At 45.8% G+C, this 26,550-nt stretch overlaps 1 protein-coding gene across 3 annotated transcripts in view; it reads left to right on the plus strand.

The window, feature by feature from the left end:
* LOC126497976 (sorting nexin-29) overlaps nt 1-26,550 on the plus strand; it is a 356,924-nt gene that overhangs the window by 45,130 nt on the left and 285,244 nt on the right. For all 3 annotated transcript variants that reach the window (XM_050136295.1, XM_050136287.1, XM_050136280.1), the window contains exons 6-7: nt 6,318-6,381; nt 8,710-8,838. In XM_050136295.1, coding sequence (XP_049992252.1) covers nt 6,318-6,381; nt 8,710-8,838 — 193 coding nt within the window. The remainder of the gene's footprint in view (nt 1-6,317; nt 6,382-8,709; nt 8,839-26,550) is intronic.

Here is a 26,550-nt window from a genome sequence, read left to right on the forward strand (position 1 = left end):
CACCTTACTAGACCTGGATGGAGGTGGGTGGTCCTTGGACTTCCCACAGGGCAGGGAACCCTGATTGCTTTTTGGGCTGACGAGGGAGAGGGACTTGATTGGGGGAGGGGGAGGGAAAGGGGAGGCAGCGGTGGGGAAGAGACAGAAATCTTTAATTAAAAAAAAAAAGAATGGCAGTGCCAACTTGGCTGCAAATGAGCTTTTAGCTCATGGGCCTGCGGACTGACTTAGAAATAGGTACCTTTTGGCTAGATTTATCTGTTTCCATCTACCTTTATCTCTCCAATCATAGTTAATGGCCCATTTATTTCTAGAAAATTCTGTATGATTGGCTCAATTAGAGTCAGCCATCACCAGTCTATTCCTGGAGGCCTGTGGCAGTGGAGTCTGTGAGCTAGGCTGGGAATAAGCTGGGGCAGGTCTGTGCTTTTCAGGTCTGCCACAGCCAGAGAGCAAAGGTAAACCAGGGGAGGGTACCTTGAGGGAAACCTGAAGGGCTCTGAGTTAGGCTTCAGATGCTCCTTTCAGGAATATGTGCTAAAACACAGAGGCAGGTGAGGAAGGAGATGGGAAAGACCAGGTTAGTCTCGAACTCATAGAGATCCCCCCTTCTCCATGCCTTCCTGATGCTGGGTTTAAAGGTGAGCACCAGCACACCTGGCTCAGCTCTTCTTACCAAAGCTCCTCTCTAGTCCGTTGTCTGAGTGACCGTGGGCCACATACGTAGCTGCAGAGAGCTTCCTTCATCTCTTATTGTGGAGTGGAGCGTGGGGTGTGTGTGTGTGTGTGTGTGTGTGTGTGTGTGTGTGTGTGTGTGTGTGTGTGCAAGGCTGTGGTGAGGGGGGCAGCACATGCTGCCATGTTAGAAAACAACCGTGGACAGTATGCAAATGGTGAGTGCGGGGGAGGGGATGGGGTTCCCTTGGGTGGTCACAGAGCACTGCCCTCCCTCTGACAAGCTGAGAGGAAAGTGTGGTGGAGTATGTACTAAGGTCTGGGTGTCCAGAGTGGAGCATGACTGACTAGGACGGCTATGGCTTCCGCAGAGAGCCTACATCAACTGCCTGGAATGACAGCTTGTTCCTTTTGGTGGTCCTTGATGAGCAGAGACTGAGTGGGTCCAGCTGTTTTTTCTCTGCTCTCATGTCAGGCACCTGAAGGAGTGTTTGCTCATATATTTATAGTTTTGATTGCTTCTTCCCATATTTAAGTGCTGGTCTGCTTGAGATTTATTTCAGTTCATAGCAGAAGTGGAACTTGAAGTCTTGCTTTTTGCTTCCAAAATGGTTCCTTGCCTTGCCAGCATTTGTGGATGAAACCATCTTTCATGCAGTGATTGGAAATGCTGTGTCTTGTCCCAGATCAATTTCTGATGGCTGAAGTTGGCAAAGAACTGCTTTGAGGTAGATGGCCACAGACCATTCAGCCTTAGGAGAGGGACTGCCTGGCATGGCCAGGCTCCACAGGGGCTGACATTCAGGTGTTCTTCTCTGCTTTGTTTCCTGGAGATTGTGTCTCAGTAAAGAGGAGGAATCACAGTGATGAGACTCACAGATAAGAGCTGCATCGTGCTAGAGAGAAAACCTCTGCTCATGCACAGCAAGTGAGGTTGGTGGATGGTGAGTCGCATGATACATGGAAACCATGTTCCCTCCCTGCTGCCCAGGAGGGCACAAGACAGCCAGCAGGCAGCAGGCAGCAGGAATGAATTTCTATTAGAGTCGCCATGTCCGTCCCCACCGTTACCACTGTTCTCTGTAGAAGTCCGTGAAAGGCAAGAGGGGCACCAAAAAGGTCCCCATCTCTTATAAACTGTGTCTGCGCTTGTGACTGTCATGCATTGTTTTGATGTTTGTGCAAATCCAGGGCCCCTCCAGGAGGCTGGGAGCACTGTGTGGGGCAGTCACGGTCACGCCAGGATGACAGGACTGGGTTACATCACACGAGCTGTCCTGCCGCTGCTCACAGGCAGCACAGTGATCCTGGGGTCTGCTGGCCAGGTTCTCCTGTGACTACTGGAGGCTGCTGCCGATGGTTGAGTGTTCTGTGTGGTTCTGCGAAGCAGTTCTTCAAGACTCACCATAGAATGTAATGCTCAGCTGCAGGTCATAATGTCCTGGCTCTAAGAAGCCAGAATCCAGATACTCAGCCAGTCTCTTCTAGGTGGTAGGTGCATTGGTGGCTGGCCTGGTTTACCCACATTGCCCCGTTGAATGGTGTTTGGTCCTCAGGAGATTCCTTATCTGGCCTGCTGCTGTACAGCAGGGAACATTTTCAAGGGTTTCTTTTTAGTGTCCAAGGTTGAGGTGCACAGGAGCTTAGTATATTCCAAGTCTCTTGCAAGTGGGCCTTCGTAAATGACCCGCACTTGTGACCAATGTCTGACACTGTGTTTCCATCTTTCTGTCCCCTGCAGTTGAAGGGAAAGGGATAGTGAGACCTATCAAGAATACCTGTTAAATGCCACTGTGTTCTAGACACCTCATTTGCATATTACCTCTTTAATCCTTGCAGCACTTCTGTGATGTAGTGACTGGGTTTGTCCGATCGTTGAGACAGGGTCTCATGTACCCTAGGCTGGCCTCAAATTCTCTATGTAGCCAAGGATGGCCTTGAACTTTTGATCCTGCTTCGTTACCACCCAAATGCTGGGATTACTGGTGTGTGTTGCTATGCTTGAAGAAAGACTGTTAAGATCCCATTTTACCCTTAAGGTTCTCAGATAAGGTCAATAAACAGCATCCTCAGGTGGAAAGCTGGGACTGGAGGCCGGCACCTGACTTCAGAGCCTGCATCCTGTAAGTACTGAAACTGGATGTCTGCCTTGTGCTTGCTACCAGCCGTCCCTGGGGAAACGAGGCACAATTCCAGCTTATAGTTTGCAAAGGCAGAAACCTGTCAAGGTTGCCTATGGCACGTGGCTGAGTGGGTCTTGAACTTAGGACTGCTGGCCCCAGAGCCTATTGGTAGCAGCTTGCCATGGATTTTTTGTCCCTGGAATGGAAGCTCCTAGGATTCACACCTGAACTTCCTCTTGCTCTTTACATCTGCTCACCAGGACAGTCTCCATCATTGTGGGTGATAGAGCTCTGAGGTCCTGGGAATTCTGAAGGGACTGCCACAATCTCTTTCCTGCTCTGTGCTACTGACTGTCCTAGACAGGAGGCTGTGAGACTAGAAGCAAGGCTTGCTGGGCAGAGGCGTGTAACTTCACAGAAAGTGCTATTATTGCCATTGGTTTTCTGTATGTGTGTGTTATTTATTCATTTAGAGTTAGCATGTAACGTAATGAGTTTTATTGTGCTATTTTCATAATTACATGTCATTATACTTTCCCCTTTTATTTCCTCCCCATCTCCCTTTGCTGGTCTCCTTCCTCGACTTAAACAGTCCTTCCTGCTTTCTAGCCACACACATGTACTGTATTACCTTCTTACCACAGCTTCTCTTTTCCTTCCCTCTCTTCATCTGCCTTTTTCCATCACACACACACCCAGACACAGACACGTATACAGACACACACACAGACAGGCACACACACAGAAACAGACACACAGGCACACACATATAGAAACATAATACACAGACACAGATGCGCGCGCGCACACACACACACACACACACACACACATACACACACTCAAATCTAGATTCCACATAGAAGAGAAAGCATGTGACAGTTGCCTTTCGGAGCTTTGCTGTTGGTTTTAGAAGTGTGGAAGGTTGGGTCCACTCACTTTTCTGGATCAAATTCAAACACGTTGGTTAAACATGCAGTAAGAAGGGATCCCAGGCACCGAGGTGTGCAGCATGGTCTGTATTCTGTCAGCATCCGTGTGCACAAGGGAAGAGCAAGGCGACTCACATCTACCTGTAGCTGCTGCAGGGCAAGGGGTCTCAGGAAGCTTTTCAAAAGAGGCTACCAGGGCCAGCGGGGGATTTCATATGAAGAGAGATAGATTCTGACCAGGAACTCTGTGAGATAACATATGTGTAATAACTTCCATCTCAGAGGGAAGTCTGACCACTGGTTGGGTAGCAGTGGTATAGTCAGGATTATCTGGAGACCACTCAGTTGGCCTCTGGCCAGACAGACACTGTCACTGTGGCTGAGCTAGGGATGGTGTTTGTACACAGATGCCCAAGGGGCGTGCTCATGTGGATGAGCTGTACCCTCTGGGAGGGGAGGGGTGGAGCAGAATGGAAAGACTGAGGGCTTGCCTGTGTGACAACACCTGCCCTGCCTAGTCCAGGCCACTCGTTCCTGAGTACAGTGGTGGTGGAGGTGTCCTTGCTGTCATCTGCTGCACTCTGGTCCCAGCTTGGGTACAGCAGTGCAGTTCATGAGTGTAAACCAGATGTGTTACTGCAGAGCTGGAGAAGGGCAGACAGACTACTGGCAAACACGCAGGATCTTGCTTTAGGAGATTTTGTGCCTTCCAGCCCTGGATGGCGACTGTGAGCATTCGTTCCTTTGCTCATCAGTGGTTCTGGCCAGCTAAGAACTCTAGTGAGGAAGAAAGCCTAGAGGAAAATTCAGAATCCTTGCAGGTCCTGGAGTAGAGAAATAATGAAGCCTGTGTCCGCTGTGCCCACAGCACTGGCCTGGCTTGCCTGAAGACTGAGCCTAGAGTGCTTTATTCTCCCAGCTGCTGGTAGAACAATTAATTTGGTTGGTTTTATTTTTCTTCATAGCCACAGTGACCTGGGGATAAATCACTTGCTTTGCTTTTCCTCTAAAGATTATCAATTAGAATAAATTTCTGCATCCTAGCAGCAGGTCTTTCTGGACTTCCTGCTATAGCCTGTGAGAAGTACCCTCAAAGACACTCTTTCTCAGTCTCCTCTGATCCTCCTGGCTTCCAGGGGGGTGAGAAGGATGCTGCTCCCTCATTTCTGGAGGAAGGGCACGGAGAGAGGCTGAGACTCTGGTGTGCGGCTCTGAGCAGGGACCCTAGCGATCAGGGACATTCCACTGAGTTGGCTTCATGTAGGCTTGTGATGGCCGTTGTTACTCTTCATTAGGATCCTCCCTTGGGCCAGGTGGGAGCCTGCCTCTTTCCTTGGGAAGGTATTTGAACTTCATCTGTTCTTGGTAGATGAATGAGTAGTTGAATGTATGAGCCCTGGGTCATTTTGTTTGCAGGCAGAGCATGGCTAGGTGTTCAATGACCCAGTTCTGCCTGTTTTCTGCCCTAGGCCTTCTCCTAACATCTCCTTTCCGTCTCTCAGGGGTCCTGTACCTCAGATTGACAACCTTCTTATTTCTAGCCTCACCCTCTTCCTAGAGGGTCATTCCTTATAAGAATCTCTAGTTCTTCTTAATAAATTTTATGGAAAGGTATTTCCTAATTATTATTATTTTTTTGTATTATGAAAGATTTTAAAATTGAGGGAATTTGCTAAGATCATCAATGCTTCTGGTCTTAAAACACAAAGCTGGCTATTGAACCTTTGGGCACCCCTGTTGTAACCTCACCACTTGGATCCATGTAGGTGGTTCTGGACATAATGTAGACTCTTGGACATAGTTACAAACTACTACTAGGTGTGTGATTTGGGCCCTGCACTTCCTAGTAGCCACCATAAGGTGAAATCAAGTAAAGGAAACAGATAAAATAACTCTGTGATTTCTGGATCTTGAGATGCAGCTAAGATCTGGCCATGCCTTCTGCATGCGCACAGCACCAGTGGTTAAGCTTGATGGAGCTAGGAAGTGTGGATGCATATTGTCATTCCCTGTCCTCGCATGCTTTCCTGTGTGAAAGAGGCTGGAGGGGTGGCTCTCTCTCCCGAGTAATTGTGCAGTGTGCACTGTGTGTTGAATGTCGTCCTCTGTCGGCTGTCTGCTGCCTCAGAAGGCAGTGTGGGAGAGCCAGATGTTTATTGCATGGAGCCGAGTACTTCCTGATCTGCTGTCTGGGCTGATAAACAACTATAAGAGGAACAATTCAGTGTTCACCACAGACACTGTCCAGACACAAAGACTTGGGAAAGCACTCAGAGATTCCAAGCTGAGTGTGTTTTCCCAGGAACCTATCCTTCTTCCCAACACACATTAGCTCTCTTCTCACCTTTCCCTTCCGTCTGTGTGGATGAGAGTGACAGTGAACACACTGTGTGTCTGAGGCTGTAAAAGAATCCTTTCTAGGGAGCAGGGAGCTTACCTAGACAAGCCGTCTGTAACGGCATGTACTGTAGAGCGGCTGGGGACAGATGACCTACGGGAGCTTCTGCTCGTGTACTGCAGAGGGGATGGGGACGGATGGCTGACAGGATTGTCTGCTCATAGCGTCGCCTTTGCTTTTCTCCCTCAGATGAACTACGCCAAGCCATCGTGGCCATGATGAACAGAAAAGATGAACTGGAAGAAGAGAACGGGTACTGTGACATCATGGCTGCCTCTTTCTCTGACTTTCTGTCCCTAGCGGCAGAGCGAATGAATGGAGAGAATGGTGCTTTACTGCCAAGCTCCTTACCTTACTATTATTATTACTTTAAGTTCTTACGTGTGTGTGTGCTCGTGCACGCATGTGTTTGCGCGCGCATGTGGATGTGCAATGCAAGCCAGAAGAGGGGACTGGATGCCTTGGAGCAGGAATTGCAGGCAGTTTCAAGTTGTCTGACTTGGGTGCTGGGGTCTTAGCAGATTTCTTACTTCTCTGGACTAGACCACTTCAGTAGATCTGCTGTGGCTTGCATATAAGCAAGGGATCGAAGCTGCATTGCTGGCAACTTCCAACACAGGAATGTGGAGGAGCATCCTTTAATGACAGCTTTCACTGATGTCATTCACATACCCACAATGCAGTGGTTTGTGTATACTCTCAGATATGTGCAGCTATTGCCATGGCCAATTTTAGAATAGTTTTATCACTTCAGGAAGGAATGCCACACCACTTCTGTCCAGCTCCCTGCCCAAAGAATACTCTCGAAGTGACCTTTAACTGAGGGTATATTTTCTGTGTTCCACTCAAATTGGGGATTTCTGGGACAAGAGGACATCTGGATTCCTCTAATTTGTCCAAAACCCAGTGGTCATCTCCAAGAGGCCAAGTGCTTTCTTAAGCTTTTTCTTCTTCTTTATTGAGATCCAGTCTAGATACCACTAATTGCTACCATGTGAGTGTCTGAAGTTGACATTCTCTTACTAGAGTCTGTGTTGAGGCTGGGGTAGCCAGTGACAGGCTTGCCTGAGGTTATTCACAAAAGCCAGTGGACATGGGGAAACTGCCTGACTGAGGGAGGTGGTGCACAGGTTACCTCCTGTCCTTTACTGGTGAGAGCAGTCACAGTTTTCTCTTAGACCTTATTTTGGATCTAACTGACCAGCTGCCCGTCGTCCTTTGTAGAGCTGTACAAAGGCGAATAAGTTTGATTTCTAAAACAGCTGTGCACTTTCAGCTAGCATGCATTTTCCACAAACGGCTGCGGGCCCCTTCAAGGTTGGTTTCCTTGCTCTAGCTGGAGTGATGCTCTTGGAAGCAGCCATGGGTTTTGTCTCCCCTTGTGAAGAATGACAGCTACCGTATATCGACTGCTTCTTCACAGACAGGATGCACCAGGATGTTCCAGGAGGGGAATCTTCTCCAAGCTCCCAGTGAACACGGCAGGTCTTAGAGAGCTCAGTGGTGGGGTACTGTGGGGACTTGGCGTATTTGATACACCCTGATGTTCATGGCAGGCATCCTTTGGATGTGGTAAATACATCACAGTTGCTTTTCTAGAAACAGTCATTTAGGTGCAGTGAATCAGAACCATATTTGATTTACCTCAGTGTGGTAACCTGTGACCCTTCCTAGAACTGCTACCCCTGGTCATTTTCTGTGGATAAGAAATGTATATGTGAAAAAAACATAAATAAAAAAGAATAAAACTAAAAAAAAAGAAATGTATATGTGGGCTGGAGAGATGGCTCAGAGGTTAAGAGCACAGGCTGTTCTTCCAGAGGTCCTGAGTTCAATTCCCAGCAACCACATGGTGGCTCAAACCACCTGTAATGAGATCTGGTACCCTCCATGCCAGAATACTGTATATATAATAAATAAATAAATCTTTAAAAATGTTTAAAAAAAGAAATGTATATGTGAATGGGCATACCATAATGCTAAAAAGTATAGGAATATAAGATAATGTTGTACTAATATGCACTCCTTAGAATACCATACAAGCTGGCTTAGCATGTGCTGTGTCTAATATATACTCAATAGAATGCCATGTATTCCAGCTTATCATGGAGGCAGCTGTGGACTGCGAGTCCTGGTCTATTCTATGGGCAGCAGTGGAAACAGGATGAAATATCATGGAATCTGAGCAAGTGTTCTGTGTCTTTTTGCTGCAGAATATTCATTTGGCCTGTTTTGATACCCTTCCCTTTGTGAGATCTGTTCCCATTGGGTCAAAGCTTCCATTTAACACGCTGCACTCTGAATGGGGTGTCTTTAAAGTGCCTCCCTGGCATCTGCTGAGCTCCTGGTTTCCCCTTGATCTAAGCTGTCACAGGAGCAAGGTCCCCGAATCTGACCACAGGTGACTGCCCTGGGATGCAGTGCAGTTACCAGGCTCAGACTTGCTGTCTGCCAGCGTCCGTTTACGTAAGTTGGAGCTGCATTGTGGTCTGTGCGAGCCTGTGGGCAGCAATGAGGAGCTGCACTGTCCCCTGGGTGGGCTGGGTGAAGAGCCTCTGAACTGTGGGGCCCTCTCTTCCAGGTCACTGCGGAGTCTCCTTGATGGCGAGATGGAGCACTCGGCTGCACTCCGGCAAGAGGTGGATGCCCTGAAGAGGAGGGTGGCAGAGCAGCAGGAGCGCCATACCACAAAGGTCCAGGCGCTGGCAAGGTAGACGGGGCAAGGGACGGAGAGGCAAGCATGCGCAGCTACAGTTCTGCATTGTTTGTTTTTGAGAAATGGTCTTGCTCTGTATGCAGCCCAGATAGGCCTCAAAGTTGGAGTCCTCCTGCCTTAGCCTCTAAGTGCAGGGATTGCACGCATGTGCCTCTACACCTCACTCATATTTTTAGTTAAATGAAAATGGAGTGCCAAAGGAAATTACATTTATGCATTTTCATTTGATGTGCTTCTTTGAATGAACTACACATATGCATATGTTTCAAAATCAGGTTAACTGATGAGCATTCTCCTTTGTCCGCAGCTATGTTTGCTCCCTGTTGGCTTGACAGTTGCAGAGATGCTCTGTGTGCCCAAGGCAGATGTGTGCATGCATGTGTGTTCCTTCCCTCTACTGTATACCACTCTGCATCCTGGCAGGGTGCTGTGTGCATGTAACCAGGGTTACGTGTTCTGGTCCTACTGCACCAGGATTGGTTTAACCAGTCTGCCAGTAGCTGAATGTTAAGGAAGTTTTCAGTCTTTTGTGATACTCCCCAGTGTGTAACTTGAGTGCCTGCCATTGTGTTCTCACTTGAGTGCATTTGCTGGAACAAAGGGCAGGCAAGGGCAGGCTGTGCCCTTCACAGGTCCTGCACAGGCCCCACAGCCTTGTGGGAAATATAGCTCCCAGCTATGCTTCTAAGGGAGCAAAGTTTTGGGTCCCATAGTATCACAAGAGAAAAATTAGGCTTGTGGGTTATTTTTCAATCGTGTTTCTCTAACTACAAATACTATTGAGCCTATTTTTATTTAAGAGCCACTAATTAATTTTTTCTGTGATGTTGTTTATATCTTATTAAATAAACCATGATGAATTAAAAATCTCAACTCCTCTGAAAGCATCCAGTTTTGACTGAGTTTTTCTCCTGTGGACACACTTTTATCTATGCACGTACAGTTGGCACCTGTCACTTTTCATTTCAGCTCCTTCCTCCATTTTCATTATAGAGCAGACAGGAAATGGCAGTGCGGCTGCTTACATCACCACAGCAGACAGGAATCGGCAGTGCGGCTGCTTACATCACTGCAGCCGACAGGAAGCAAAGGGCTCACCCTGGTGCCTGAAGGGGGTGTCATCTTGAAGACCTACTTCTGTGTCCTAGGCTGGGTTTTCCAAAGGTTCTATACCCTCCTAAACATGTCCACACTTGGGAACCCAGTACTAAAACATGATACTGTGGGGGATGTTTCTGTCTTGTGGTTCTTTGGAACGCTTTGAATAAGGCCGGGGAAAAGCATGTACAGAGCCTATCCAGGCATCCAGAATTAGGTGCAGTGCTGTGGTGTGAGTGATTTTTATGCACCTGTAATTTGTCACAGTCGTGTGACCTGTCTACATTCCATTCCTTGAACTTATCCCCTTTGCATTCGAACAGCAGCTCCAGGGCAGTTGTTCTGAACCTGTGGGTCACAACCCCTTTCACAGGGGTTGCCTCAGACCATCAGAAAGCACAGATATTTACATGATGATTTTTAACAATAACAAAATTACAGTTATGAGGTAGTAAAGAAAATAATTTAATGGTTGGGGAGTCACCACAACATGAGGAACTGTATTAATGGGTCTCAGCTTTAGGAAGGCTGAGAACCACTGCTCTAGGCCATTGGAGCCAGGTCAGAGGCAGAGGTAGATTGGTTCCTAGTTGCACATTTCCTCACCTGGTCTCTCATCTCACCTGACCTCACTGGAGCTCTGCAGTGTAATGTTGGCTCTAAGGGCTTGAGTCTTCAGAGACACTGCTCTGAGCATCAGTAACAGGCGGGGCTTGTGTTAGGAAGTCAGCTTAGCTTCAACCCCTGGTTCCATCCTGGAGATGTGTTTCTGGGTGTGTGCTTCTCATCTGTGCTGATGTGGATGGAGGAGGAAGCTGTGGGATTCCAGGGGTCCTGGGGTGCTCCTCAAGCTGCTGTGCATGTGTTCCATACCAAGCGCTCTTCACTGTGGTGACCTAGGGAGGCTTTTATCCTACAAACGTTTTTAAATATGAGGCCTTCCCAGGCACACATGAAGAACTGTTTAAGGTATTTGGAGGTTGGCAGTTTGTAGGCAGAAGGACATCTGGAAAATGGATGAACACTCCAAAAAGGGACACAGTGGTGGCTGTGGTGGTGGCTGCGGTGGTGGCTGTAGTGGGCCTACTCAGTTATTCCTTGGGGATTAAGAGGGCTGTGTGGCACAGTCACTCTGGGATAGTGCCTGTCATAGGCTGAGACTCATGTATTTTCTGGGTCCCCTCCCCTAACCCCCAATGCTACTCCCCAGGTCAGGTGGCAGGATTTATAATGCAGGTGGTTTAGTGGTATAGGGGCCAGGATCTGGCATTGGACTTCATGAAAATCAGGGTGTGGTTTTGTTCCCTGCTAGTTACGTAGCTGTGGGTTAGTTTTAACCTCTCTTTCAGTTTTCTTAGTTGTAAAATGGGGAAAAGAAAACTTGAATGAATTATCAGATGTATAAAAAGAGAGACCATGGGGCTGGAGAGATAGTTCAGTGGTTAAAAGCACTGAATGCTCTTTCAGAGGACATGGGTTCAATTCCCAGTACCTGCATGACAGCTTACAGCTGTCTGTTATTCCTGTTCCAGGTGATCTGGCACCTTCACACAGGCATACATGCACATAAAATAAAAATAAATAAATCTTAAATAAAAAACGATGTATGAGAGAGAGGGAGAGAGAGACAGAGAGACAGACAGAGAGAGAGAGAGAGAGAGAAAGAGAGAGACTGAGACTATGACAGACCATTTTTGCTGGTTCAGTAAATACATTTCTCTGCCTCTGCTTCCATCAGTTACTGGACAGAGCATCTATGATGGCAATTAGGGGAGTCACCAACCTGCTTACAGTAGATGGCCAGTTCAGGCACCCTCTCCACCATTGCTAGGAGTCTTTGTTGGGGTCATTCTTATGGGTTCCTGGGGTTTCTCTCTAACCCCAAATGCGCCACCATCAAGAAACCTCCATCCCGCTTCTGACCCACCTCCCACACCCAGCCTGCCCAACCCTCTCCTCTAGTTCCCATCTCTCCATCCCCCCAACTCTGCTCCAGTTTACTTAGGGAATCTTTTCTAGTTCACCTTCCCAGGGAAATCCAGGCATCCCTCTTTGAGCCCTCCTTGTAATCTAGCTTCTCTGGGGCTGTAGATTGTAGGTTGGTTATCTTATACTTTACTCTTAATAACCACTTACGAGTGAGAACATACCCTGTTTGTCTTTCTGGGTCTGGGTTACCTCACTCAGGATGATTTTTTTGTAGTTCCATCCATTTGCCTGCAAATTTCATGAGGTCATCATTTTTTACAACTAAGTAGTACTCCATTTTATAAATGTACCACATTTATCTATTTCTCAGTTGAGGGGCATCTAGGTTGTTTCCAGGTTCTAGTTATTACGAATAATGCTGCTATGAACATAGTTGACAAGTGTCCTTGTGGTTTGCGTGTGCATCCTTTGGGTATATGCCTAAAATTGGTATAGCTGGATCTTGAGGCAGATTGATTCCCAATTTAATAAGAAAACACCATAACAATTTCTAAAGTGACTGTACAAGTTTGCACTCCCACCAGCAATGGAGGAGTGTTCCTCTTACTCCATATCCTCTCCAGCATAAGGTGTCATCAGTGTTTTAGGTCTTAGCCATTCTGACTGGTGTAAAATAGAACCTCAGAGTCATTTTCATTTGTATTTCCCTGATAACTAAGGATATTGAGCATTTCCTTAAGTGGTTTTCATCTATTTGAGATTCTTCTGTTGAAAATTCTCTGTTTAGATCTGCACCCCATTTTTAACTGGATTATTTGGTATTTTGATATTTAACTTCTTGAGTTTTGAGATCAGCCCTCTGTCAGATGTAGGATTGGTGAGGATCTTTTCCCACTTTGTAGGCTGTTGTTTTGTCTTGTTGACAGTGTCCTTTGAGTTATAGAAGTGTCTCAGTTTTAGGAGGTACCATTTATTAACCGTCGATCTCAGTGTCTGTGCTACTGGTATTATATTTAGGAAGTGGTCTCCTGTGTCAACATGTTCAAGGCTACTTCCCACTTTCTCTTCTACCAGGTTCAGTGTAACTGGATTTATGTTGAGGTCTTTAATCCATTTGGACTTGAGTGTTGTACATGGTGATAGATATGGATTATTTGCATTCTACATGTTGACATCCAGTCATGGCAGCACCATTTGTTGAAGATGCTTTCTTTTTTTCATTGTATAATTTTGGCTTCTTTGTAAAAAATCAGGTGTTCATAGGTATGTGGATTTATGTCAGGGTCTTCGATTAGATTCCATTAATCCATGTGTCTGTTTTTATTGCCAGATCTCCCATGCTCATGGATAGGTAGGACTAACATAGTAAAATGGCAATATTACCAAAAACAATCAACATATTCAATGCAATACTCATCAAAATCCCAATATGATTCTTCACAAACCTTGAAAAAAACAATACTCAACTTCATATGGTAAAACATAAAACCCAGGATAGCCAAAACAATCCTATATAATACGGAACTTATAGAGGGATCACCATCCCTGATTTCAAGTGCTACTATATATATATTTTATATGTATGACTATTTTGCTTTCATGTACATCTGAGTATCAAGTGCACCAAGTACATTCCTAGTGGGGGCCAGAAGAAGGTGTTGGATTGTCTCTAAAGCATTGCTTGAGAGCTGCTTCCTGTGTCCTCTGTGGACTCCCTCACCTCCTGTTGTCAGGACTTCTCTCCTGTTGTGCAAAAAGGTGAGACTGTTAGCTCTCAGACTTCCCACAGCCTGCTTCCACCTCCAGTTCTTCCTCCTTTGAGACGTTCAGTGGGGTGACACACAGTGGCCCCACCCCAGCGGTGCAGGGGACTACTTTTGAGCCTGTCCCTTCACCCATAACTTCTCAGATTTGTTCCCAAGAGATGTCAGCATGCGCTGGTAGACGACCAACTTGAGGGTTTGCTACTGCAGCAGAGAGATCTAAGAATGAGTCACCCTCTCAGGTGCCCTTGGACTTTGGTGCTCTGGTGCTATCAGCAGCTCTCTCCATGACCTTCACCTTTGTGAACTCTGGTACGCTTCTCCTGTAGACTGAGAAATGCCAGCTGGGCAATTCTGTTCAGTTTCAGGGAACTTGCTTGCTACTTGTCCCAAGACTGGTCACATTTTGGGAAGTGGGGCTTTCTGAAATCCCTCAACCCTCCACTACAACTTTAGCTAGTGAGAGCTGTTATCCATTGGGTGACAGAAGCCCACTGGAAAGCCCTTCTCAAGAAGGGCAGTGGAATGGCCAGATAACTGAAGGGCTCTAGGTGTCATGGAGACCTGATTCTCCACCTCTCCTTTTTCTCGTGTGGTTGGCTTCATTATCAGGCTTAATCTTCTCTCACATTGACTAGAGAGCCCATAACAGACCATGGCTAGGCCCATCCGCCTCACCTCATCTCCAAAGCCGTGGGTACCACTCTTGCTCCCAGCCTTGGCTCACATGCTGCCCATGTTCAGGAGATGGCATCTTTTCTTTGTCTGAACTGTAGGAGGTAGAGGGGGCTGTGACTGTAGACTTGCCATGGTGGTTCCTCTCCATTATATCTAGGTTCTTTAGATGTCCCAAACTGACTGTATTCTGTGTGTTGGCCCCACTGTGATGCCAGGCATCCCAACACACTTATTCCCCACACTGGCAGGGGTGGCACTATCCCCATGAACACCTGCCAAAGCACTGCAGGTTGTATGTTTCGTGGCCTCTTGACCTGATACTCCTCTTGATCATCTGGCTGCTTTATTTGTTTAGTGTGATGAACTAATAATAGTCCTGCCTTTCTCCATCTTTGCTCTGTGCTCAGCAACAGCAGCCGGGTTTTTAACAACTTGCAGCTGAGAGCAGGGACTTGCGTGCTGGGCCAAGTGTGAGGACAAGGCACACATCAGGACAGGGCAACATATCTTAGGGGAAGCTGCTCACCAGAGCTTACCAGAATGTTCAAGAATAGATAGTTAACCTTGTTCGTTTGTTTTCTCTCAAAGAACGGCTGTAATGTGTTAAGCTTTGCCGACTAGAAATACACAGAACATGGTCCGTTCTAACCTAAGAGCTTGATTTGAACAGGGTTGGGTGGGGTGCATAAATGCAGACTTTTAACTTTTTGTCTGAATGTTCCTGTACTCCAGTGTACTGGCTCTGCACAGGTGGAAGTGTGGCACGGTGTAGGGCAGGTGTGAGCCTAGTCTTGTTTCATTTTAGTCTTTTTCGGTTGTTTTTGTTTTTTTAAAGACAGAATCTTGGGAAATAGCCCAGACCATTCTTGATATTCTTGAACTCAGTGTATTGAATCTAGTCTGGCATTGAACTCAGAACCCTCTTTACTCAGCCTCAGGAAATGCTTATCTACACAGGAGCCTTTTCCTCTTGTGGATGTGGGATCTTAGATGGCCACTTTGCACCTAATGCTTCTCCTCTAGAAAGCCAGGGCAAACAGTCTCATCCTTTTAGAGTTTATGAAGAACTGGTGCTGAAATTTGCCAAGTCAGAGGCCTCTGCACATGTCCTTAGCCAGAGCTGGCACCATGAGTAGTATCGGTCCACCAAAGTTATTCATCCCTCCATCCCAAGGCTACAGTCATTCTGTGGAGTTCCTCTAGCTCGCGGTTGCTCAGATACAGCTAAGGTTCTAACGAAGAATCTCTGAGTTGAGGAACTAAACTTGCTACTTAGGCCTCACTGCCCATTCTAGTCACCAGGGGAAGCTTCGGGAACTATTAGGTCCAGATCACCTTCCAGACTAATTAAGTTAGACTCTCTGGAGGCAAGACTCAGACTGCACAGGTAATTCCAGCCTGTAGCCAAGATTGACAGCTGGTGCCCAGATCTTAATGTACTGGCAGGTACCCAGGGATGCAGGAGTGTTCCCACTTTGCTGCAGCAGGCGGAGCTGATGTGGGCACTTTTGAGGTTCTCCAGGGGACACTGAGGCTGCTGACGACCTCTAGGGGGCGTTCACTGGCCTCCATTTCAAGAAGGTGAAGGTCTTTGTTATTTTTATCTCAGAACAAAATGGAGAGTCAATTTGTTACTGTTGTTGGTTTCTTTTGGAGGTGTTGACTTTTCTTTAAATTTTTGCTGAAGATTTTATTTTCAAGTAAGCTATAAACAACTTGATGATTTCTTTGTTTACTGATCTGTGTGTGAGCTTGAGCCTGTGCCTGCTTGTGATTTGCTCACTCAACACTGAATTGCATGCGCCCAGATTAAAATTACACATATATATTGTATGGTGTAATAATTTTTAAGGCAGGTTCTTAATATATGGCCCAGTCTTGTCTTGAAGTCTGATCCCTCTGCCTCAGTGCTAGGATCATGGGTGTGTGCCATCATGTTCAGCTGGAGCAGAACCTGCCATCTCTGGTCAGTTGACATTTGCTGAGAAAACTCTTACTTCTGGGCTTTAAAAAATTACCTTTTAATTGTAAAGCCATGGGACAACCCAAAATGGGAGGAGTACCAAGTCCCATGGACCCAACACGATCATGGTCTTCATTCTCAGTCTGTTAAGTCCATTTTTTAAACTTAGTTTTGACACCATTCGTTACATGTTGCATTTTCTGTGTCATGTATTTTGTATTTTCTTCTGTTTCTTTGTAGATTTCAAATCATATTTAAGTATCACCCTCCTCCCCCAGATTATGAAGTCACATGTGACTGATAGTTCTTACAGAAGATTTTCTGAAGAAGGCCACGTGGGTATAGTCACAGCTAACACTTTGGTTTTTGTTTATGAGAAGGCTGGTAGGATAGCTCAGTGGGTAACAGAATTTGTTGCTGAGTGTGGTGACCTGAGCTCAGTCCCTGGATCTCACACGGTGGTAGCAGAGAGCCAACTCCCCACATGTTGTCCCCTGACCTCTATACATGCATCGTGGTCCACGTGTTCACACACATATGCACACATATAGATGTAAATTAGAAATGATTGTTTCTGGGGCATTTTTGTACCAGTGGATTTCTGGCACATGCTCATTTCACAGAACCTGTTTCAGTGGTGGACGGTGGCCTTGAAGGAAAGCAGTCTTGTTTCTCACAGTCGGCCTCAGCACCAGTCTGTGCACACCACTGTGGCCATGGGGCGCTGTGTTTGGACACGCCCTTGCTTGTCACTCTTCCTTCACTCCTAAGCTCTCAGACTGTAGCACGAGCATACTGGTTTTCATAAAGCCGTTCCTTTATTATTCTTTTTTTCAAAAAATATTTTCCTCAGCTCAATTCCTAGAGTAGAATTCCAGCGATAGAAGCTCTGAGCATTGCTGGGTGGTGATGGCGTGCGTCTTTAATCCCAGTCCTGGGTGGCAGAGGCAGGTGGATCTCTGTGAGTTTGAGGCTGGCCTCATCTACAGAACGAGTTCCAGGACAGCTAGGGCTACAGAAAGAAACCTTGTCTTGAAAAACAAAAAACAAAACAAAACAAAACAAGTCAGAGCAGTTGTAAAGCTCATGATTTTTGCTATAGTTTGTGTGGAGTTTCCCTTAAGGGGTCATATATAAGGAAAGTGGGTTCCCAGCATGGTAGTTCTGGGGGATGGCATGGAACCTTTGAGGGTCCTGCTGGGAGGTCCCTGCATCACTGAGGAAGTGGCCCCTGTAAAGGATTAAGGTAGTTTTATAGAGACCTCCCCCCACCTCCATCTCTCTCTTGGTCCTGAAAGCAGTAAGCCGAGCCCTGAACTGCTGACTTGCTTTATGCTTTAAAATATTATTTCCTAGCCAGGCAGTGTGGTATGCATCTGTAATTCTAGCATCAGGAGGCTCAGGCAGGAAGACTTACAAGTTCTAGGCCAGTCTGGACTTTATGGTGAGTTTGAATCACCTTGGGTTATATAGTAAAATCCTCTGTCAGCAAAACAAAACCAGCAGGGAGGCCCAGGCCACAGCAGCCAGAACAGATTGATGCCTGGCCCAACTGTCACCAGAGAGGTTTCATTTGTCCTTAATAGGGGAGGAGGTTTCTAGTCTCACCAACTTGATACGCCACGGCTGACTGGTATCCATGGGAGACTGGCCCTTTTCTGCAGAGAAACAGAGGAGGAGGAGTAGATGGGGATGGGGAGGAAGAGTGGATGGGGGAGGGGCCGAGAGGAGAGGAGGGAGGGCAAATGTTGGAGGGGAACAAACTCAACAAAAACAAACAAAACAAAGCCAAAAATGGGACGGAGTAGTTGAGTGATTGAAAGCTCTTGCTGCTCTTGCAGAAGACTGGAGTTCTGTCCCCAGTACTCACACTGGGTAGCTCACAACCACTTGTAACTCCAGCTCCAGGCGAGGGCACCAATAACACGTGTTAGTACATACACACAGGTAGATAACATTACATAAAAATGAAATAAATCTTTAAAAAATCCCAAAAACTAATACAAGGGCTACAGTGATAGTGATTGTGACATCATCTCTCATGAGGTCATTATCAGAAGCCCATCAGTCTGTCAATCAGTGGGGCTGTTAATCTTGGACCCCCCCGAACTGTGTGCTAAGTAAACCTCTCTGATTTATAAAGCGAGGTCACCTCAGTGTTGTGGTGCAGTAATGCAAGGCGTAGTAAGACAATCCTTGTCAATAAAGAGGTCTTCCTTCACACTCTCACAGCAGGCTGAGTGGACCCACTTCACTGTGTTTCTATAGCTCTGTGGCTTGTCACAGTGTCTGTGTGCTTTCCAGCTCTGTGAGTGCCGAGCCCATGTCTTCTTCTTTGACAGAGCAGGTGAAAGCGATAGCTAATCCTGTGTTGTAGCTCTGTCCCCTGTTTCTTTGTTGTATAATCTCAGGAGTGGGTTCCAGAGTCAGGAGCATGAAGACTGTAGTGGAACAAGCTATATACCTTCATTAACTCCAGGGGAGCTAGGAGGACACACTCACTAAGGCCTGTGCTGGAACTGCCTGTTCACCTCTACTTGACTCCTTCACTCCCAACAGATAAGATTTCCTCTGGGGGAGGAGGGTGGGAAGGCCAAATGCATGAACATTGCTGTGTCTTGATATTTCATTTGTATTTTAATAAATAAAGCTTGCTTGAAGATCAGAACACAAAACAGCCACACTGGTTAGCCATACAGACCAGGCAGTGGTGATACACACCTTTAATCCCAGCACTAGAGAGGAATATAAGGTGGGATGAGACAGGAACTCGCTCTCTTTCAGTCTGAAGGTTTCATGGAGGCAAGAGTTCTTTAGTAGCTTGTCTGCTTTGCTTTTCTGATCTTTAGGTTGAACCCCAATATCTGTCTCTGGGTTTTTATTATTCGTGCTACATTGCTGCCTGAACTGGAAACTGTAGAACTGCGTTCTCAAAGAGAAGAAGCAGTGAGGAGTCGCATGGATGTTCTATGACTCTCTTACAGTCAGGGGCCAGTGTGGGCTTTCCAGGTGTTTCTCCATGTGAAAATGATTGTGGTTGGGAGGAGGGCAGCAATGCCTTAGGCATTGCAATCACAGGCAGTGAAAAAACCACGTGAAGCTTGTTGGTTTGCTGCTTCTCAAAGCTTTCCTTAGATGCTAGCTTTGTCGAGGAGCCGGAATTCGGGGGAAGGATCAGCAAGTGTATTTGTGTGAGTTTCTGCCTTTGGAAGCACGTGCTTACATTGTGTGTGTAAAGGTTGGAGCTGTTATTGCCCAGTAAGGGTGTTTCCCACAGAAGCTGCGTTACTCTAGTCCTGCATCAAGATGTGTGAGGTCTGCAGCAGGTCTGGGAGGAGCGGGAGGCTTGTATCTGAAATGTCTCCTTCCTACAGCAAAGCACAGAAACAGGAGAGAAAATTACGGGAGCCCTCATGAACAGGTTACGCTAATTATGCACTGGGGAGGGAAACTTGGTCACTGTTCATTAGCGCTCCATCAGCTGCCTTTCTGATGGGACGTAGAGGAGCTCTAGAGGTCAGCATGAAGTAATAAAAGATCAACACACACACACACACACACACACACACACACACACACACACACACACACACACACACACACAAAGATAACAGCTGTGTGCAGGGGTAACTGAGCTCCAAAGAGATGGCCCAGTTGGGGGAGATGTTGCTGCTCTGGAAACAGTGGGAGTGAAGAGCTGGAGCTCCTTGCTGTTGGCTACTTGGCTGCCTTGAGAGAAGGCAGCACCCAAAACTTGCTTATTCATAGAAAATAAATTTTCAAGTCTTTCCAGTACAGTTTGGTTCACAAGGTGGCAATTTCCATGTCACTGACATGAAGCCTGGGTCTTAAATATAGTCAGAATGTGAGAGCCCTGCAGGCAGTGACAGTGACAGTGTGACATCACTGCCAAGCCACTTCAGTGGAACAGCAGGAAGCTTGGCAGAGGGGAGATATTTTTAGCCCTAGCAACGATGTTTTAAAGAGAGACAACTCTCAGGTCTAGTGGCTCTGGAGTTCTGTAGACCTTGTGTGCGAAGTTTGCGGTCGCAGGTTCGAGTGAAATGCAATGGAGGTGCAGATACAGTAGATTTGGCTCTACCACTAACCTTCATCCAGGGGATGTTTTCTGTGATGCAGACGAGCCCTCCTTTCCATGCTTCTTCCTTGGAAGCTGCAAACTTAACCTCACTGAAGGCTCAGCTCCAAGGCCGAAATTGACTTGGGAAAGAAAGTTGCCTGCTGGCCTGCAGAAGCCCCAAGGAACCAGTTGCGAATGACAAAGAGGGCCAGCGGGATCCAATAATTAAAGTGCTTGTGGCTAAACCTAGTGACTTGAGATGATCCCTGGGACACAGACGGTGGAAGGAACAATCTGACTCCTTCAAATCGTCCTCTGATGGTAACAAATTCCAGAGACCAGTGGCAGTTTTTAAGATACAGTTCTGTAGAAATAAATAAAGCAGGAAAAAGGCCAAAGTGGCTGGTGTGCTGTTGTGACGCAAGATGAAGGTTATTAATGGTTCCTCATCTCCAAGATGCCTGTCATTTCCTTCCATAGGCCAAGGCTGGTCGCCTACATTTCCCTTCTATTGTTGCAGGACACCTCCTTATCTAAGGGATAATTTGGGCCTTAGGATGGCCCTCTGCTTACCTCATGGCTCTGAAACTTTGCAGTTTCTAGAGATTTGTGCCAGTGCTCTCTGGGAGAGAGGGACCCAGTAGCCCCGCTATCTGTAACTGATGGTGCACCTCATACTGCAAATGGACTCTAAGATTCTATTTCTTAAAATATCTCCATGTGTGCTCTATGACACGGGCATGTACACATGCACACACACTACACATAAAATAGTAAGCGTAATTAAAACATCACAAAGGGGTAGGCATGTGGTGCATGTCTGCAGTCCCAGAGCTCAGGAAACTGAGGTAGGAGGCTAGCCTGGGCTATGGAGCAGAAACTGTCTCAGAAAACCAAGGGCCCTGAAAAGTGCTTGCCAAACATCCAGGAGACTGTAGTCTCCAGTGTGCAGAAGCTTTGCTTTGGAATCCAGCCTCCTCGGACTCCCCAGACTCTCCCATTCTTGTTGTGTTATCTGAGAAGGATCATACCTGCGCCCTTGTTTTCCTCACTGCGTTCTTGTCGAGAGCAATAGCTCCCCTCTCTGGGTTTTCATGCTGTTCTTTTTGTTTTCTGTAGCATTTTCATCTTGTGTAGCATTCCGACCTTTGGTGCTCACACCGCAGCCTCAGCAGGGGCTTTGTTCATTTGTTCGCTGTTGAGTCTACTTAGGTTGGCAGGTGCCTCGTGCAGTGGATCCAGGGGGAGTTTGCTGGATGAGTGAATCTGTGAATATTTGTCACCTGTGTGTTGTTCTACGGTGTCTGACTTATATTTCCAGGTCATTTCACTGTCTAGGATGGCTACTGGATTCCCTGATATTGCATCTGTTTTTAGACTGCAGGAAGGCAGAAACAAAGAGGGGGGGAAATGTATGTCAGAGCTGGCAATGTAGCTCAGTGAAATATGCTAAGCATGTGTGAAGCCCTGGGTTCAAATCCCAACAGAGTAAAAAAAAGTGCGTCAACTTCTTTCTGTTAAAATGTATCGTGTGTGTGTGCATGTGTGCATACACTTGTGTATATGCAAGCATGTGTGTACATGTATGTGTACACATGTGGAGGTTCTTCCATCATGTGTGCCTGGGTAGCAGTCATGGTTGTAAGTACCTGGTGATCTATTTCACTGGTCTGTATCATCTTTTTTGAGGAGGTTGTCTGCAGTTCTTCCCTTCTCAGTGGCCTGAGATTGATTGTTAGGATTGCTTGTTTATGAGTAGATAATGTTGTCAGTTTAAGTGAGGAGAAGGGGAGGAAGGGGGTGAACACTCCCCTGGAAAGTTTACTTGCTCGGACCTCCTTCTTTGCTGTGATTAGTGCTGGGAATGGTGTGTGAGTTCTGCCTGTAAGATTGTCACCGTGATGGTTAACAAAGGTGTTTACAGTCAGCCTTGCCTTAAGTACTAGCCCACTTTGTGACCTTGGGAAAGTGAGCTTGCCTCTGGGAAACTCTATTTTTCCCATTAATTTAGTTGTGTGCAGAGACAGGGTCTTGTGTGTAGTTGAGGGGAACTTGTGACCCTGTGTAGCACATGCCCATTCCTTGACACTTTACATTTACAGAATGGGGACAGCAGTTAGAAACATCCTTGCGCGAAATAGGAGGTTAAGTGAGGCCTGTAGGCAAGGAGGTTGCTGCTTGAGGCACAGTGTGGTCAATGAGTGGTGTGTCATCCGTGAGTCTTCATCACCTACCTTCACTCAAGGATAGCTTATAGGAGCACTTCAGATAGACAGGACAGTCTGTGACAAGGAGAGCAGCATAGAAGAGTAAACTGAGGCTGTTCGTTCCCTGGCTACCCAGGCCCAAATCATCACACAGAAGCTATAGTAATTACAGTACTGTTTGGTCAATGACTCAGGCATATTTCTAGCTAGCTCTTACATCTTGAATTAACCCATTTCTATTAATCTATGTATTGTCACCAGCTTGTGGCCTACCGATAAGGTTCTGTCCAATGTATCCTTCAGCAGCTATATGGTTTCTCTTTAGCCCCACCTACTCTCTCTGTATATCTCTTCCAGCCTGGCTGTATTCTGCCCTCCTATAGGCTGAAGCAGCTTCTTTATTAACCAAGGGAAATAAAACATATTCACAGCATACAGAAGGGCATCCCACATCATATCTCCTTTTCTGTCTAAATAAAAGGAAGGTTTTAACTTTAACTTAGTAACATTACATATAACAAAACAGGTATCAAGCAATAATTACAGTTACAATATTTCTTTTTGATTCTAAAGTTTCATATCTAATTTACCTTTTATCATAACTAAGGAAAACTATAACTATCTGTTTTCAACTCTTCAAAGACCCCAGAAGGATAAAATATTACCTAAAAAAACAGGAAGTGCATTGTAAGCAACTTCATAACTCTAGAATTGATAGAGACACCTTGATACCTGGACAGTTACCCAAAGTTCTTCTGTAACGTTGGGACATCCATCTTCAGCCTACAGGCCCATAGTATCTGGCAGACTTTTCCATGAAGCAGGAAATTTGAAAGACTGTTTTGCCTTTCTTGGCATCTTGTCAGTCACTTTCTTCTGAGTCCGGCAGAATGTCTGGCAGTCTCTTCTGTGAAGCAGGGACCCTGAAGGACCATCTCGTCTCTTCATATGTTCAGCAGTCACTTTTCTGTGGGTCTTGCATGTCCAGTTCATATGGCATACCGTAATCAAGTAGTCCAGACAAGAGCAGTTTCTTGCCTAAATGGCTAGCCTTATTACATTGAAGGCAAATTACATTACGAGTTTCTTTAATGCTCATCAACTTAAAGTAGATTGGTGCTGCCTGAAGCAGATCTGTCTCATTGACATGAAACGTCTAAGTTCTTAAAACCTTTTAAATGCCATATTCTCTAGGTCTTTGAAGTGTTGAAGATTATCTATCTGAGACATCTTTGTATATCTAGAAAACCTAACTAACATGACTACAAGTTTGACTATTATAAATGACTATTAATCTGTAATTTTAATTATACATTATATTTTTAAATGAGCTGTATAAACATAATATCTTAAACAAGAGCAGAAATACATACACACAGTGTAACAAAATTGATCTTAAATTTGTATCAATAGATCAAGATTCAATGCAAAGTATTCATCTCTATATCATATCCCCCTTGTTTTTTCTTTAGAAATTGACTATAATCATTAATCACTTAAATTCATTTCCCTTTAAATGAAAACAAACATTTATAAATAATCATTTTGGGAATTTGGGCATAGTTTTCTCTAAACTGCTTTCTGCTGTTTGTTGGGCAGAGTATTTTTAGGGTTCACAGAGACCTTTCGGGGGGAGGGTCTTGTTTCATCAAATCACATTAGTCTGGAAGGAATCCACAGGCTCCCATCCTTTGTGGAAACAAAAACAGAACCTCTTTTCCAAATAACATATACTTAGGCTCAAATTTTGAAGTCAAGATACCTTTATGTTGGTTTAAGTTAGTAGCCCCCACAATCAAATATCTCTGTGCAGTCAAAAAAATTCAAAGAAAACACAATAGTACACATAATCCAGACTCTGTGTGTATTCCATCTTTACATGGCTTATTTCTTTTTACTCTTTTAATCTATGACTGTCTGTGCACTTTTATATTACTTATACTGTCTCTTTAAAGCCTTTGTTTTATTTTTTAAACCTATTTCTTTTTATAAATGTCTATACTCTTTTTCTTCTCTCTCCCAAGCCTACATATATTTACCCAACAATGTGACCCATTCAGAGGTCTTTTTCATCTGAATCTGTCATTATTGTGTATCTGTAATCATTTTCTGACCAGGAACAGAAATTTTTTTTTTTAAATGCTAAGCAGGCATGGCTAGGACCAACTCTGTGACCCTGCCTGTTTGTTCTGCCCAGTCCAACATGGCGAAGGCATGTTTACTGCCTCTTTGAGCCATGCACATGGCCCCAGGTCCAGGCATGAAGCTGGTCTATGTAGTCATTAAGCAATTTGTAACATGCTTTTCACAGACCCCATTTAAATCCAGTTTCTCCCCAAAGAGCCAGAGTTTGTTCTGCCAGCATGAACCAGGAAGATGGATGTTAAAGAGGCTGTGCAATTTTTTGCTGCTAGCACTGACTCAGGAAGTCTTCTCTTAAAGGATCTGTGCCTCTGTTTGCCTACCGAAAACAGAGCCTATCTGAAAAAAATGTGGTTACCAAGAAGCTATGCTTAACTCTGTTCTTTTGTATCTAGAACTCCTTCCCAAGATCTCCCAGGTTTTATGTGGATGTAGTAGGCCCATGTTGTGGCACCATGTTGTAAACTGAGACTGCTCTTTTGTTTCCTGGCTGCTCAGACCTGAATAATCACACAGAAACTGTATTAATTATAATACTATTTGCCCAATAGCTTAGTCATATTCCTTACTAGCTCTTACATCTTGAATTAACCCATTTCTATTAATCTTTGTTTTGTCATGAGGCTGTGGCCTACCGGTAAGGTTCTGTCCAGCATCTGTCTCCTTCAGCTGCTATGTGGCATCTCTTTGACTCTGCCTTCTCTCTCTCTCTCTCTCTCTCTCTCTCTCTCTCTCTCTCTCTCCTTATTTATTATTTCAGCCTGGCTATATTCTATTCTGCCCTGCTATAGGCTGAAGCAGCTTCTTTATTAACCAATGGTAATAAAACATATTCACAGCATACAGAGGGGAATCCCACCTCACAAAGGAAGAGGCTATCCTGAAGCCATGGGTATCTTCTATGAACCCCAGGGTTCAGGGTGCTTCTGGGGAGACAGTCCCACAAGTCCTAGTGAGGACTTTGCTGTTAGTTAGCCGTGACAGCCACTGGGGAAAGTAAAGGAAGGAGATCTGTCTTGGCTCCCAGTTTCAGAAGTTCTGTCTGTGGTGATAGTTTTATTCCTTTTGAGTCTGTGGTGAAGCAAAGTCATCCTTAGGGTATCAGAAAGCAGAGAGACAACAGAAGGCTGGCATAAGATGTACAGGGCCAAGCTGTCTGCTCTGATCTGAGTGCAGGTTCCCTGTTACCCGTTCCTGGTCCTGAATGGAAGGAAGCCAGTCTAAGGGAAGAAGTGGGTGTGGGCTGAAGGGTGAGGGCTCTGGCGGGAGGAGCCTAGCTTTAAGCTGGGTTGAGACAGGGTTTCTCTGTGTAACAGCCCTAGCTGTCCTGGAACTAGCTCTTGTAGATCAGGCTGGCCTTGAACTCACAGAGATTCGCCTGCCTCTGCCTCCCCAGGGCTGGGATTAAAGGTGTGCACCACTACTGCCTGGCTGAGCCAGTAGTTTTAAGCCTGGCTCTAGTTGTATGGTTCTTGGATTAGGAACTGTCTCACCAGAAGATTTGCTGTCTGTGTTAAGTGGGTATAATCACGATGTGAACAAGTTATTTGTATAGAGCTGGACATTACCCAGGTCTCGCTGGTGCTAGTATGTACTGTCTGGTTATTTTCTTCACATGGGAGCCTTGCCCCCTTGCTAACCAGGGCTGTGAAGCATCTGCTCTTAGCACAGTGAGTCAGTGCTACAACTTTAGAAACTCAGGCCCTGTGACATGGTGTCATGGCCAAGGTGTTGGTGATGAGCTAATTTTTGGTTGGTGAGCACATCTCCTGATAGCCTACCATTTATGGCCTTTGCAGTTACCATGGTTACAGGGTCAAGAGGCTTCAGGCTGTGAAGAAATGG

This window comes from Alexandromys fortis, unplaced genomic scaffold (genome assembly GCF_014885135.2).
Source record: "Alexandromys fortis isolate MF-2015 unplaced genomic scaffold, M_Fortis_MF-2015_v1.1 scaffold_29, whole genome shotgun sequence".
In the NCBI taxonomy this organism is placed as follows: domain Eukaryota; kingdom Metazoa; phylum Chordata; class Mammalia; order Rodentia; family Cricetidae; genus Alexandromys; species Alexandromys fortis.